Source organism: Nansenia antarctica (assembly GCF_963989245.1).
Source record: "Nansenia antarctica genome assembly, chromosome: 1".
Lineage (NCBI taxonomy): Eukaryota > Metazoa > Chordata > Actinopteri > Argentiniformes > Microstomatidae > Nansenia > Nansenia antarctica.
The window spans coordinates 102,247,072-102,261,971 of NC_137674.1; the positions used below are offsets into that span (position 1 = coordinate 102,247,072).

The 14,900-nt window shown below is 43.6% G+C and overlaps 1 protein-coding gene across 1 annotated transcript; it reads left to right on the forward strand.

Annotated features, from left to right (window-relative positions):
• The first annotated feature begins 1,846 nt into the window (after nucleotides 1-1,846).
• LOC308165609 (complement C1q tumor necrosis factor-related protein 3-like) lies at nucleotides 1,847-7,196 on the forward strand. The gene is made up of 3 exons (XM_080539758.1): nucleotides 1,847-2,063; nucleotides 3,964-4,125; nucleotides 6,793-7,196. Exons 1-3 carry the CDS (start codon nucleotides 1,883-1,885, stop codon nucleotides 7,080-7,082), a joined length of 633 nt encoding a protein of 210 aa, XP_080395884.1. The 5' UTR covers nucleotides 1,847-1,882; the 3' UTR covers nucleotides 7,083-7,196.
• The last annotated feature ends 7,704 nt before the right edge of the window (nucleotides 7,197-14,900 follow it).

Genomic DNA, 14,900 nt, shown 5'->3' on the forward strand with positions numbered 1-14,900 from the left:
GCAGGCACACTGTCTGTCTGTCTGTTTGTGCTTTGGTCTGGGGGTAAGTTGAGTTCATTGAATGAAGCCAAGTCTAGAGAGAGAGTTCCCGAAACTGAGCTGGTTTACCAAATTGAACCTTATCTCCTGAGTAATGATTGTACTGTATAAATACAATGTGTGCTGTGTAGAGGAAGGTGAACGTACGCAAAGACGCAGGTTCCCGCAGCCCACAGACCAACTGGCCCACAGGGACTCTACGTTGTTATTAACAGTTATTAACAGTTATTAACAGTTGTGTTGGGGACTTGACATTGTATTACTACATTGTATTATGCTGTAGGGGATCTGATTTATGTCTCATGAAAATGATAAGGTTAGATAAGGTTGGATTAGGTTAGATAAAGTTAGATTAGGTTAGATAAGGTTAGATAGGGTTAGATTACGTAGGTTAGATTAGGTTAGATAAGGTTAGATAAAGTTAGATAGGGTTAGATAAGGTTAGATTAGGTTAGATAGGGTTACATTAGGTTAGATAAGGTTAGATAGGGTTAGATAAGGTTAGATAGGGTTAGATAAGGTTAGATAAGGTTAGATTAGGTTAGATAAAGTTAGATAGGGTTAGATTAGGTTAGATAAGGTTAGATAAAGTTAGACAGGGTTAGATTAGGTTAGCTAAGGTTAGATATGGTTAGCTATGGTTAGATAATGTTAAATACGGTTAGCTATGGTTAAATAAGGTTAGACGAGGTTAGATTAGGTTAGCTACGGTTAGATTATGCCATCTATCGGGATGGGGTATGTTATGTTGGCAGAGAAGGTCAGTTAGGTACTGGGGGGCGCATCCGTGGAGGGATTTGTAGGTGATCTGTGAGTCTGTTACTTTGATATCAACTTGATAGCAGAGATATAAAAAAATGATTTAAAGGTAGATCCTGGACTTGCCGTTATGCCAAGAAGTCACAGCAACTTTTACCCAGAGATATTTGGAGTGAGGAAAGATGTGAACAGCGGTAGATATGCGCGCCAGAGTTGATCGTCTCTTCTCGTTTCTTGATCGTCTCCGTTTTGAAACAATCTCTGGTAGTGTCTCCCTGCTTTTCCCCTGTCTTTTTAACGTCATTTCCCAGACTCTGCCTTTAACCTTGTGTGATCTGATCTGGTTCATCTGAGGTGATCATAGCCTGACCTAATGTCCTGGTATGTCCTGTACCTAATCTACTGATCAGCACCTCTAGATTATTAGTAGTACATGATCACACCTCTGACATATTTACACTTGGCTCATTCCTTTTTTAATTGTTTTGTTGTCATGGTTAGGTTTCAGTGCCAACTGAAAGGTACTGCAGACGATGCTGGAAAGAGAGAATTGTTTGAATTGTTTGAATTTTGGTCGCGGTTGTGGTTGTGATTGTTGTGGTCGTTGTTTTGCTATGTGACATGCTGAGTGTTTTAAAATATTGACTACAAAGCACTATTTATCACCTTTGAAGAAATATGCCACCCACATTTCTGAACTTTGCACCGAAATGAATGCAGCCTGTTGACACTTATGAATTGATGATTGCATTTATGATGCATTATGTGATACACATTATGTAAGCCAATGATTGTTTTTGTTATTTGTGTGCAATGTGACTCCTGACCCTGTGTGTGTGCGTGCGTGTGTCCGTCTGCCCTCTGTGTGTGTGTGTGTGTGTGTGTGTGTATGTGTGTGTGTGTGCGCGTGTGTGTGTGTGTGTGTGAGAGAGTGTGTGTGTGCACGCGTGCATGTGAATGTGTTTGTAGAGAGAGAGAGGTACTGGCACCGACTAGGTGGAAGAGGAGGGAGTGACAGTTTTCTCTTATAAATACCACAGAATCTCTGGATCTCCTCACAATCTCCCATGACAGAAAAACAAAGATGATGAAGATATTTGCAGTCCAGCTGGTCTTACTTGGCTGTCTGTCTCTGGGACAAGCAGAGGATCTTTACCCTGAGCTAAGTGGGCTAACCCAATCTAGCCTGGTCACCAATGTAGAGGAGCTGACTAAAACTGTGGAGCAGCTGAGGAAGACTGTGGAGGAGCTGAAGACCACGCAGGGTGAGTGTCTGCTTGTCATGTGTAGTGTGTTATTCTGAACTATGGTCCGAGCATATCCACACAAACCTTCAAGGTGTTACCTATCAAATGGCCTCCTGCTTTTGAATATGACCTGATTGTCATATTCCTATAAGCATTTAATAATAATAATAATAATACATTAGACTTATATAGCGCTTTTCTAGACACTCAAAGACGCTTTACAAACTGAAAAGATTGAGTAGTAATAATAAAAAGAAACAAAAAATATGAATAAAAGAAAGTATAGGGGGGTAATTAAGGGCCTGTTTAAATGTTGGGAGGGTGTTGGCCTGTCTGATGTGGTTGGGGAGGGCGTTCCAGAGGGACGGGGCTGCGGCTGAAAAGGCCCTATCACCCCAGGTCCAGGGGCCTCATTTATAGAACGTGCTTAGATCAAATTTTGATCTTACCCGAGTCGTACGTAGAAAACCACGTCAACGTAGTGATTTATACAATTTCAACGTGAGTCAATTTGACCGTGGAAACGATCGTAACTCTACGTCGAGTATTCATTTGCTTACGCACATTACCTACTGGTTATGCGGAGTTATTACAGGCATGTGAGCCGCACTGGAAAAACGTTGCCTACTGTAATTCATGCGAAGTTTAAGTGGCTCGTAATAAAATTAACGGTGTTGTTATCTGCCGAGAAAATGAGTTTAATTCAAGATTTAAAGGGAACTTATGTTTATGATTGTATTTAAGTCTTTCTTATATCCCTCCGTAGCTCCCCTTCAACGTGCATAGTGCGTTCCACAACGGACCTTGCCCGGCCATGCGCTAAATTATACTGGAGTTTCTCCGGTGTCTGGGAGTTCGCAATCATGTTTTCAATGTCACCTGATAAGAATAAGACCATTATATTATTACAGTATAAGCAGAACTCGAGTTGAGGCGGGATGAAAACAGTCAAAATCGTCCCCCTTCTAAAACTGCCCTCCCCTCTTTCCATACGTTATGTCATTTATCAATGAACGTGGTATTACTGCTATTTCAAGGTGCGAGGGGGCACGCACACATGCAATTACATTTTTACTGACACTGAAGTCACTGACGCTGAGGGGATGCTAAAATTGTCCTCATATGATAAAATCCACCATCCCCCCTGATTTTCTTTTACAACTTGAGTAGCCTACTGAGTATAAGCATTTGCCTGGTTAGTTGTCATGATCAAACGTTACAAATGCAACTTACCGAGAAGCCACCCTTCTCTTCCCTCTCCCGCTTCCAGACGAACGCCTACCCTATATTATAGCACTTGGCTTAATTCAGCCGCTATAATTGAGCCGCTATCACAGGGCGTTAATACAAACCTCATTCACCTGCGTTCAATTCCAAGTATATTTGGTATTTATAGAAGGAAGCACGTACGCAACTTTAAACCATCTCAGCCCGTTTTATAAATAATGCTTACGTCCGTTTAGAAAAATGTGCTTACGTGAAAGTCAAAGATGACGTTCAAGTACTTTTTTATAAATGAGGCCCCAGAGCTTGGTCCTGTTAATAATAATAATAATAATAATAATAATAATAATAATAATAAAAAACCTGGTCCTAGCATAGATGTTTGCTTATAGTGACTGATTCACTGCTGAATGTCAACAATTTAAATGTAGACATACATAAATACTTCATGTTGCCAGCAGCCTGACTGGATTGTGATGTAACTCTGTTTAAACAGCGTGTTGTGGTATTGCAGCAATTCTTTTCATTCATAGTTTGTAAGGCCTAATGATAATCTATTCCTTTTTATTTTTATTTTGGATGTTTCTATTATGTTGGAGGGTCGAGAACCATTGTTTTTGTGATGTAAAAACCAATACAAAATATTTGAATAATAATAATACTAATAACAGTGTGTTGACTGTGTTCTGCTCAGCCGTGCCTGGGGTGGGCTCTGGGGTGGCCTTCAGTGCCGTCCTCCGCCCCCCCCAGACCGACGAGGGTGGTTACGGGACTCTGGGACCGTTCAACACTGACACCACCCTCGTCCACAGCAGCGTCCTCACCAACGTGGGAAACGCCTACCAGCCTGCGACAGGTGAGTCTATCACACCTTTCACACATACGACAGGTGAGTCTATCACACCTTTCACACATACGACGGGTGAGTCTATCACACCTTTCACACATACGACAGGTGAGTCTAGCACACCTTTCACACATACTGAAGAAGACTCCTCAATGTCGGTTTATAATATTTATTCAGACAAAGATGTCAACACCCTGTGGGTGGGAATACAGCGTATGAGTAAATACAATTACCATAACAAGACATACATAACAAGATAGAAACAAACATGAACGATTACTGTTCAACACAATCTGATAATAAGATACATATAACTAATAACAGACTTACGTATAACAGGCAAACACGTCCTAAAGAGAGAGGAGAAACTCCGTGTATCCTCTGACCACCTGTCATCCACAATGGCAGCCACAACTTCTCCTAACTCTAACCTCTTAACCGAGAGTACTAAACACATAAACCAATACTATCGCCCCCTAGCGGTCGGGAGTACACTCCACCCTGCACATACGACAGGTGAGTCTAGCACACCTTTCACACATACCAGCCTTCCCAGTAGATTCCATGGAATTCCATATGAGTGAACGTGACCAGGGAAATTCGATCAGGCATTTTCCCTGGTCAAGACCATGTATAATTCCATGGAATGTACAGGGAAGGCTGAACAGTAGTGAACAGAAGCCTGAACATTCCCTGGTCCGGCACGCAAAGGGTTACGTATGTCTGACGCAAGACGTTTTCACATGGAACAAGTTAACCAATCACAGCGAGGAGTTTCTCGCTTTGTACTTTTGGTTTGGTCTGATGTTAAGGAGTTGGCTAGTTAACCCACGTCACATCAGCCAAAGTAGTGATGAATATAATTCCACAACTGGATACTACTTTGTTTCCAATCATAGTTAGCTAGCTTACTTAGTTATCAAATGTACATTTTGTGATATAGACGCATTACGGAGCAGTGCACACCAGGGTTTCCGTTAAAAAATTTTGCCGTCGGACATAGTGTCCGGCAAGAATTCGATTTACCGGACAAACGTGATATATTCCGGTCATCATATTAAAATATAATTAAAAAAGTAAAATAAAAAATATATTTATTTTTTTCCAAATCTAATATAGCTGTTTGTCGCGGTGATTACTGTTGTGTAGCGGCCTATATATGCCATTTAATGTCTATTTCTCATCCGATACGATTAGATGCGAGCTATATAATATATAATAATATAACATGATTTGACGCATGCGCGCTATGCCGGGCGCCTCACTGGGAACTGAACAGACAGCGTCGATCAATGAACGGACTCCACATTACGTTAACTGAAGTTTGTTAAATTGTTTGGGATTAATGTGAGTTTTCTGTTTTCTCTTTCCAGTTTTACCCTTTTTTAATCAATAAAACAACGTCATTTCTATAACCAGGGGGGTGTTCCATCAACGTCGCTAAAGGAAAATCTAGGCTTATTTCGTTAAGTCTCGCGAGACTCTTAAAAAGATCCAGGCATATCTTGATAGATCTCGCGAGACTTGTCAAAATAAGCCAGGATTTTCCTTTAGCGACGTTGATGGAATACCCCCCAGGTCTCGCTGGTTGGGAAGGCATTTCGTTTAGCTGCCTGTCAAATCATACTTAATCGGACTCGGGAGTATGACAATGAGGAGAACATAACTGTTTATTGAGAAACAATTGATAGGCAGTCTGGGATACGTATATAAAGAAATACCACAATGTCTAGATGTATAACATTTTATTGAACAGTGCAAGCATGTAGGCTTCTGGCGTGACACAGCTAGCCTAATTTCCGTTCATATGCCTTTATCAGATAAAATAAAATAGAATAAAACTCTTTGAAAATAAATAGGCTTTAAATTAACTTGCAATGCGTATAGGCTAATTTCCGTTCGATGTTACAGCCTAGGCTATGCCTTTTCTCAGATAGATAGGGGATAGCCCTGTAAGCTCATACGGGTCTGTATGTCGTCCTGAAGACCGGCTGTTAGATCATATCGCTGAAGTTTGTCTCCATCTTAGTGTAAATGTTGTCCGTTTCTTTTGTTATCCTTGTTATTGTGCGATAAAGTTAAGGCGCTCCGCTTCGGGACACCATTTTCAGCTGAGCACCAAACACACACACAACACTGCCCGAGAGAGAAGGACCCGCCCCCTTTAGTTAGCCTATAGCCTATAGGCTAACTAAAGGGGGCGGGCCCTTCTCTCTCGGGCAGTGTTGTGTGTGTGTGTTTGGTGCTCAGCTGAAAATGGTTAGAGGGAATTATTTTCACCGGACATTTATGTCCGACGAGTTTTCAATTTGTCGGACTTCAACTATTTTTACCGGACAAAGACCGGTAATTACCGGTTAACGGAAACCCTGGTGCACACACACCATCTCCTCCCAGAGCTGTCCTGCATCGCGCAGTCAGCAGGGAGAGAGCTCGCAGCGCAGAGCGCATAAGAACTGCCCCAGACCCCCAATATCGCTATACTACTAAATATAATTCCACAACAGCATACTACTTCATTTCCAATCCTAGTTAACTCAGTGGCACTTCCAGTCACTCCCTCGCTTCTACTGTGCTTACTCAGGCCGACAATACAGTGTGCACTGCGCTGTAGCAAGTTCTCCCATAGGCTACTGTGCTTTTGGACTAGTATAGTCTGTCTGTCATCCTACACAGGTGTGTTCACTGCGCCAGCAGACGGGGTGTATTACTTCACCTTCACCACCTACGCCTGGGCGAAGGAGGCCAACATCGGAGCGGCGCTGCATAAGAACGAGCAGCAGGTGGCGCTGATCTACGAGTATCAGGACAAGGGCGACAACGAGGACTTTGGGACCAACGGGGCCGTCCTGCAGCTAGCCAGAGGAGACGTGGTGTTCCTCCGCCTGCCTTCCGGGTTCCGTGTGACCGCTAATGCTAACACCAACCTCAGCACCTTCAGCGGGTTCATGCTCTTCCCCATGTGAGAAGAAAAAACCTCCATCGACCACCAGAGGGCGCTGTCTGTGTATATGAATGATAGCTCCGCTGTCACCGTAGTGAAAAATAATAGTAATAAAAGCATCATACATACAAACATACATGTCAGTTATTCCAAGTCATTTCACTATGTCAATTAGGCTGTATGCGATGTAAGTCACAAAAAAGCATTTGATTTGATTAGATTTATTTATTCACTGTGTAGTTTGCAGGTTACTTTAGAGATAGTGTGCTTCTTTTCAAGAGTATTTAACTCTAGAACAGCCGTGCCGTTTTTACCTACTAAAAGAGCCGCCCCTCTTTACAATGCTCAAGCTGCTATTTACACACAACGACCACTAGTTGGCCGCTTGTAAATTAGCCTGCTTCCTACACAGGTTGACTCTTTAGAGAGAGAGAGAGAGAGAGAGAGAGAGAGAGAGAGAGAGAGAGAGAGAGAGAGAGAGAGAGAGGTTGACTCTTTCGAGAGAGAGAGAGAGAGAGAGAGGTTGACTCTTTAGAGAGAGAGAGAGAGAGAGAGAGAGAGACAGGTTGACTCTTTCGAGAGAGAGAGAGAGAGAGGTTGACTCTTTAGAGAGAAAGAGAGAGAGAGAGAGGTTGACTCTTTAGAGAGAGAGAGACAGGTTGACTCTTTCGAGAGAGAGAGAGAGGTTGACTCTTTAGAGAGAGAGAGGTTGACTCTTTAGAGAGAGAGAGAGAGGTTGACTCTTAGAGAGAGAGAGAGAGAGAGAGAGAGAGGTTGACTCTTAGAGAGAGAGAGGTTGACTCTTTCGAGAGAGAGAGAGAGAGAGAGAGAGAGAGAGAGAGAGAGAGAGGTTGACTCTTTCGAGAGAGAGAGAGACAGGTTGACTCTTTCGAGAGAGAGAGAGGTTGACTCTTTAGAGAGAGAGAGAGGTTGACTCTTTAGAGAGAGAGAGAGGTTGACTCTTTAGAGAGAGAGAGAGGTTGACTCTTAGAGAGAGAGAGAGGTTGACTCTTTAGAGAGAGAGAGAGAGAGGTTGACTCTTTAGAGAGAGAGAGAGAGAGAGAGAGAGAGAGAGAGAGAGAGGTTGACTCTTTCGAGAGAGAGAGAGAGACAGGTTGACTCTTCAGAGAGAGCGAGAGAGAGAGAGAGAGAGAGACAGGTTGACCCTTCAGAGAGAGAGAGAGAGAGAGAGACAGGTTGACTCTTCAGAGAGAGAGAGAGAGAGAGAGAGACAGGTTGACTCTTCAGAGAGAGAGAGACAGGTTGACTCTTCAGAGGGAGAGAGAGAGAGACAGGTTGACTCTTCAGAGAGAGAGAGAGACAGGTTGACTCTTCAGAGAGAGAGAGAGAGGTTGACTCTTCAGAGAGAGAGAGAGAGAGAGAGAGAGAGAGAGAGAGAGAGAGAGAGAGAGACAGGTTAACGCTTCAGAGAGAGAGAGAGAGACAGGTTGACTCTTCAGAGAGAGAGAGAGAGAGAGAGAGAGAGAGAGAGGTTGACTCTTCAGAGAGAGAGAGAGAGAGAGAGAGAGAGAGACAGGTTGACTCTTCAGAGAGAGAGAGAGAGAGAGAGACAGGTTATCTTCAGCACCCAGGGCTGTGTTGGGGAGGGCACATTAGCCACATCACAAACCAAAGAGAAATCAAATCAGTCTAACCACATCTGTTTACATGGAAATTAATCAAGTTGGAACAAAACATGACAGTGAAATCCCTAATTTCATCACCTCGAGGATGACAAAAAGCTACCATATGTGACAGGGTTTGATTAATAGGTCCCCACCTCGGCAATTGTGAAACCTCACAATCGAGCCAAACAAGTCTTGTTGTGAAAACTTGTTGTGTTTTCCGGTTTTTGGCATAGGACGACAAACAAAGCGATGAAGAACCCACTCCATGTCATATCCAACAGTTTTACATTCACTAAATACCTACATTTAGTTAGCAAAGTCGGTGGGGGGTATTATTCGTATTAGTGTGGCAGTGTGTGTAGCCACGCCCACCCCAGCTGTATGTAAGAAGCCATGTGTGTGCGTCTGGACCTGTTGACAAATTTACAAGATGGAGCTGAAGCTGAAGCTCTCGCTAATGCTATCAACAGAATTTCAAAAGCAGGCAGAAATATCGACAGTGGGCAATTAATGAACTCCTTCATACTGGACTATACATAACGGGAACTCCGAACTCCAAATCTGACGATGACAGATGACAACAGAATTTCAGACATTGATCTCCACATCAGTTCACTATTCTTGGGACAGTCGTCTGCACAGACCTTCTGCTGTGTTCTTGGGTAAGTTTTAGTGAGTTACATGTGTTGTTTACTAGGATTTTGTATTGTTTACTTAGGATAGCCAAACAGTTATTTGATGTTTTGTGAGTAAGCCCCGTTGTTAGCATCAGTTATCAGACCACTGAAACTGCTCACCACAATTATGCCACCCCTCTCCAAAACTAATGAGATGGTGGGAGGAAGAAATACGTTGTCAAAGATAAAACATAATGAATAAATACATTTGTTGGAGACCTACTAAACATGCAACATAGTGTAATATGTTTCATGCACCATTTTAGTGTGTTTGTGTGTACCAGCTAGCCAAACAAGTATTAGCTTGTTAGCTAGCTTTGTTAGAGATATAATAGATTATAGAAAAAGTAAATGCTTTTGTAATGAACGCTAATGTTGTCGCTAATGTAATCCTTATATCAAAAATAAGGATTAATTCATTGATATGTAGATTTGCTGTAGAATAATACTGTGGATTGAAATGATTTCACTAGCCTACTCCTTACAGTACAACAATAGTACACTGAGAGTCTATGGAAAATCTACACTAGCAGTGTGTCCACACCTCTGACCTGACATCTTTGTTACAGAATGACGAGGTGAGAGGTTCTGAGAGATGACACCTTGATGAGTCACCAGCACTTCAGGTATTTGTCATTGTCATTGTAAGCAATTCTATTTGATGAACATAGTAGTATTTTGTAAAAGTGGTGTGTTGGTAACAGTGGGCAATCATTTTAAATGTACTGTCTTCTTTTTTTATTAGGCTACAGCTTTGATGCCCGGATGGGAAGGAACTACACCAAGTCCCACTAGGTGCTTTATGGACTATAATGATAAATGCATACACACGGACACAACATTATAATTTTTTTACCATTCTATTATTGTATTGCTCAATTGTATCTCCCCACGGCTGTCAGAACGGCAGAGTCACTACCCATCTTCCGTCGTAGACTGAAGACCCATCTCTTCAGGTTACACCTTAACTGCTCCTCCTGAGACATCTTCTGACCCTCACCACTACGTCTCGTAAAGACACCCGCTTTCCCCTCTACTGTGTCCCTAAGAACTTCTATTACCCCCATTGTACTGTTTCTCTGTTTCTCCAGTGTAAAAAACAAACAAAAAACTAGGTTTTAGAAGAAGGTGATAGGAGAAGGTTTTTCCTTCTATCAATGGCCCCGGGCCTGAGCTGGATTACTCTTCCTGCTACGAATGGTGGACTGATGATTCTCATGCTTAGTATTCAAATGTATTGATTGTAAGTTGCTTTGGAATAAGGTGTCTGCTAAATGCCAAAAATGTAAATGTAAATGTTGTATCTTGCCTAATTTTTTCCATTGCCATGAATTTTACTCTCTTGTACTTGTAATGGGACGTAATACACTTTTGGCACACATGGCAATAAAATGATGATGAATCATGAATCATGAATTATTATTATTATTATTATTATTATTATTTAAATGTGTCAGCCCTGCAATTTTGCTTCCTGAGGGTTAGCTGACAACCCCACTGACAGATGACAGGTAGGTAATGACAGGTAGTGTAATGGGGGAGTGGTTGTCTTCAGGGTGTGGTTGTCTTGAGGGAGTGATTAGGGTGGAGTTAACCAGCTATTGTTCCCACCCATTACCTCTGTGAAAAAGTCTCTGAAGACTTGGAAGGCTGGATATCTCAGTACGGTGGTTCAGGGGGTATCACCATTAAACTATCCATGACTTCTTCAACTTGTTTCAGATTTCAATGTATGACACATCATTTTAAAGCTTACAATCTACCCTTTCATAATCTGGAAAAAACAGAAAAAAGATTTTGCCCTAGTTGAGGACTTTTTAACCATGCCCTGTCACAATGTGTTCAATAAGATTTCAATCGAATGTGACGGGACACACCTGTCAAGACAATTGTCCCATTCCATTTGGGTACCCTGAAATAGGGAGACCGGGTATAAAGAGTGTTTTAATTTCTGAATGGTGAAACGAATATGTACACAAATACCATCAAATAAAGCTGAGAATCTCTAAACTTTAACCTTGTTTGCTCTACTTTGAACCTTGTTTGAATCCAAACGTTTGGGGTACAGAGCCAAAAGAAGACAGAAAACCTCCCTGTCCCATGACTTAGGAAGGGCGCTGTCTGTCACTCCTCTTCTCATCTTCTCTCTCTCTCCACTGTTCTCTCTCTCACAGCAGCTGAAACCTGACCCCAAGACATGAATCATTACATGAATCACTACATCCCCTACTACCTGTCAACAACCCTCCCTCCCTTCCTCCTCTTCTCCCTTTCTCCTCTTCTCCCGCTTTCCTCTCCTCTCCCTTATTTTCTCTCCTCTCCTCTCCTCTGCTCTTTCCCTTCTATGTCTACTCCCTCATCTCCTCTCCTCTCCTCTCCTCCCTTCCTCCCCTCCTCCCTATGTCTCTCCCTCCTCTCCTCTCCTCTCCTCCTTCCTCCTTCCTTCCCTACATCTCTCCCTCCTCTCCTCTTCTCTCCTCTCCTCCCTCCCTCCCTCCCTCCCTCCGTCTCTCCCAGAGCAGTTAGAACTCAATGTTCCCTGGTGTCTTTGGGGAAACGGTAAAAATAATAATTGGGGAAAGATAGAGAGAGAGAGAGAGAGAGAGAGAGAGAGAGAGAGAGAGAGAGAGAGAGAGAGAGGACAGCATCATTACAGGAGATTCCAGACCACATTGGGAAAACAGGAGATTCCAGACCACATTGGGAAAAACAAACACGTTTAGAACAGGTTCCGTCCTCTCTCTCTCTCTCTCTCTCTCTCTCTCTCTCTCTCTCTCTCTCTCTCTCTCTCTCTCTCTCTCTCTCTCTCTCTCTCTCTCTCTCTCTCTCTCTCTCTCTCTCTCTCTCTCTCTCTCTCTCTCTCTCTCTCTCTCTCTCTCTCTCTCTCTCTCTCTCTCTCTCTCTCTCTCTCTCTCTCTCATGTCTCCCTCCCTTCAATCAGACCCAGGTATACACTACCCCCCCACCACATCCCAGCACTCCGCACCCCATCCTCCCCTCCTCTCCCCTCCCTTCCTCCTCTCTCCCCCTCCCCTCCCTCCTTCCTTCCCCCCCTCCCTGCCAGGCCTTCCAGTCTACCGCCCACCCAGTCATGAATTTCCCAAAAGGAGCACTTACACAACAATACCCCAAACTTAACTACCACCCACCCTGTGTGTGTGTGTGTGTGTGTGTGTGTGTGTGTGTGCACGTGCGGGTGTGTACGCACACGTGTGTGTGTGTGTGTGTGTGTGTGTGTGAGGTGTGTGTGTGTGTGTGTGTGTGTGTATATGTGCTATTGGCTACTGGAAAAAGAGATGGATGAGGAAAAAATAGATAAGACAGGTAGATGACACACACACACGCACGCACACACGCACACACACTTCAATACCTAAGAGCACTGAACAAACCCCACACCAACAAGCATAAAAACAGGACAGCACGTTAGACAGAATGATCAACTAAACACACCTTCTGATAACATAGGCCCATAGGCCTTGCAGCCCTAACCCACAGACCAAGCCTCAGGTGTGTGTACCCTAACCCTAACCACCCTCCTGGATCAGCCTGCATCAACATACTGTGTAGGGAACAGTTAGTGACAGGTCGGCTTGGGAGACTACTGCAAATCTGAGGTTATACTGCCCCTGTGTGGTGAAGACGGGAAACTGCAGGGACAGTGCTTGTAGTTCAAGGAGAGGTCGGAGTGGTGGTGTTTTTTAAAAATGATTTAGATCTGGAGGCAGGTGTGTGTGTGTGTATTAGGGGTGCAACGGTTCAGTTGGCCCACGGTTCGGTACGGTTCGGTATTTTGGGTCACGGTTTTCGGTACGGTTCGGTTCAGAAACAAACGTTCCAGACCAACTCGACCTCTGACCAAAGGCCGCGTTCGAGGCATTCACGTGGACGCTCCGGCGCTCTCAGAGCTAATTTACGAACGCGGCCAAATTGATCTTCTCGCCATAAAGCTTAAGCGTACAGTGGGCTTCCTGTATAGATTTAAATCTTGCTTTTCCTTGGCTTCCAGAAAACGTCTTGTCTCCGCCCTTTTCCTTTCACAATTGGATTATGGTGATACAGTATATAGGTTTGCTTCTCTGTCCACTTTATCCAAGCTAGACCCCCTGTATCATTCGGTTCTAAGATACATCACCAATAGTGCCTTCAGGACCCATCACTGTACACTGTATAGTCTGGTTGGATGGCCATCTCTTTCTGTCAGAAGGCTCCAACACTGGTACACTCTTGTGTTTAAAATCATCTCTGGCTTCTTACCGAATTATCTGGGCCTGAAGTTCATCCCTATACCGAGTGGCTCGGGTCTCAGGTCTCGTAGATGGCTACAATACAAGGTGCCACTTATCATGAACAATGTTGGAAGGGCAAGCTTGTCTTATTATGGCCCTTGGTCTTGGAATGACCTACAGACTACTTTTAAATTAGAGGCCCTTATTTCCATAAGTATCTTAAAGCGTAGATTAAAGGATGTGGTCACCGCTCGCTGTACCTGCTTTGGTTAGACTTCTCAATGTTTTAATCACCTTGTAAATACCCCTACCATTGTTTGTCTATTGTATTGTTGCCACTGTCTTATGTCCTGTCTTGTTATCTGAACTGTTTTTTTAAGCTACTATTTTGACCCTGTCTTGGCCAGGTCTCTCTTGTAAAAGAGGTTATAATCTCAATGTGACTTCCTGGTAAAATAAAGGTAAAAAAAAAAAATAAATAAAAAAAAAAAAACGAAAACGAAAACGAAAACCGAAAACCGTCACGGTTCACTAGTGAATTGAGCCGTGGAACGCAAACCGTACCGTCCGTAAAAAAACCGAGAACCGTTGCACCCCTAGTGTGTATGTGTGTGTGTAAACCTGTGTGTTTTAACCTTGTTGTGTGTTTGTGTGTGTGTGTGTGTGTAAACCTGTGTGTTTTAACCTTGTTGTGTGTTTGTGTGTGTGTGTGTGTGTGTGTGTGTGTGTGAGCCTATGTGTGAGTATCTGTGTCTGTGTATACATGTGTGTGTGTGTGTGTGTGCCTATGTGTGAGTGTCTGTGTCTGTGTATACGTGTGTGTGTGTGTGTGTGTGTGTGTGTGTGTGTGTAAACCTGTGTGTTTTAACCTTTGTGTGTGTTTGTCTGTGTGTGTGTGTGTGTCTAACCTTGGTCTGGAAGCAGCAGAACAGCTGTGTCAGGTAGGGGTGTTTCCTGGCGAGGGCCAGGATGCGTTTCTCCGTCAGGGTACAGTCCACGTCGTCGTCCTGCAGGATCACGTCCTTCTTCAGCACCTTCACAGCGTACACCTCGTCTGTGCCCTTCAGCTCCGCCAGCATCACCTACAGCAGGGCGACACACACACACACACACACACACACACACACACACAGGTTTACACACACACATACACACGCGCGCACGCACACACACACACACACACACACACACACACACACACACACACACACACACACACACACTGCAGGCTCACAGCCACTAACACTGTGGTCAGTGGTTAACACACACCAGTGTGGTCTGACAGGGTGCATTCTATTCAGCTGAA

Bases quoted from the DNA above. Each gene is read 5' to 3' on its own strand.
- LOC308165609 (XM_080539758.1), top strand. From the start codon at position 1,883: ATGATGAAGATATTTGCAGTCCAGCTGGTCTTACTTGGCTGTCTGTCT. The intron at 2,064-3,963 runs GTGAGTGTCTGC...TGTTCTGCTCAG, and splicing joins GGAGCTGAAGACCACGCAGG to CCGTGCCTGGGGTGGGCTCT. The intron at 4,126-6,792 runs GTGAGTCTATCA...CATCCTACACAG, and splicing joins CGCCTACCAGCCTGCGACAG to GTGTGTTCACTGCGCCAGCA.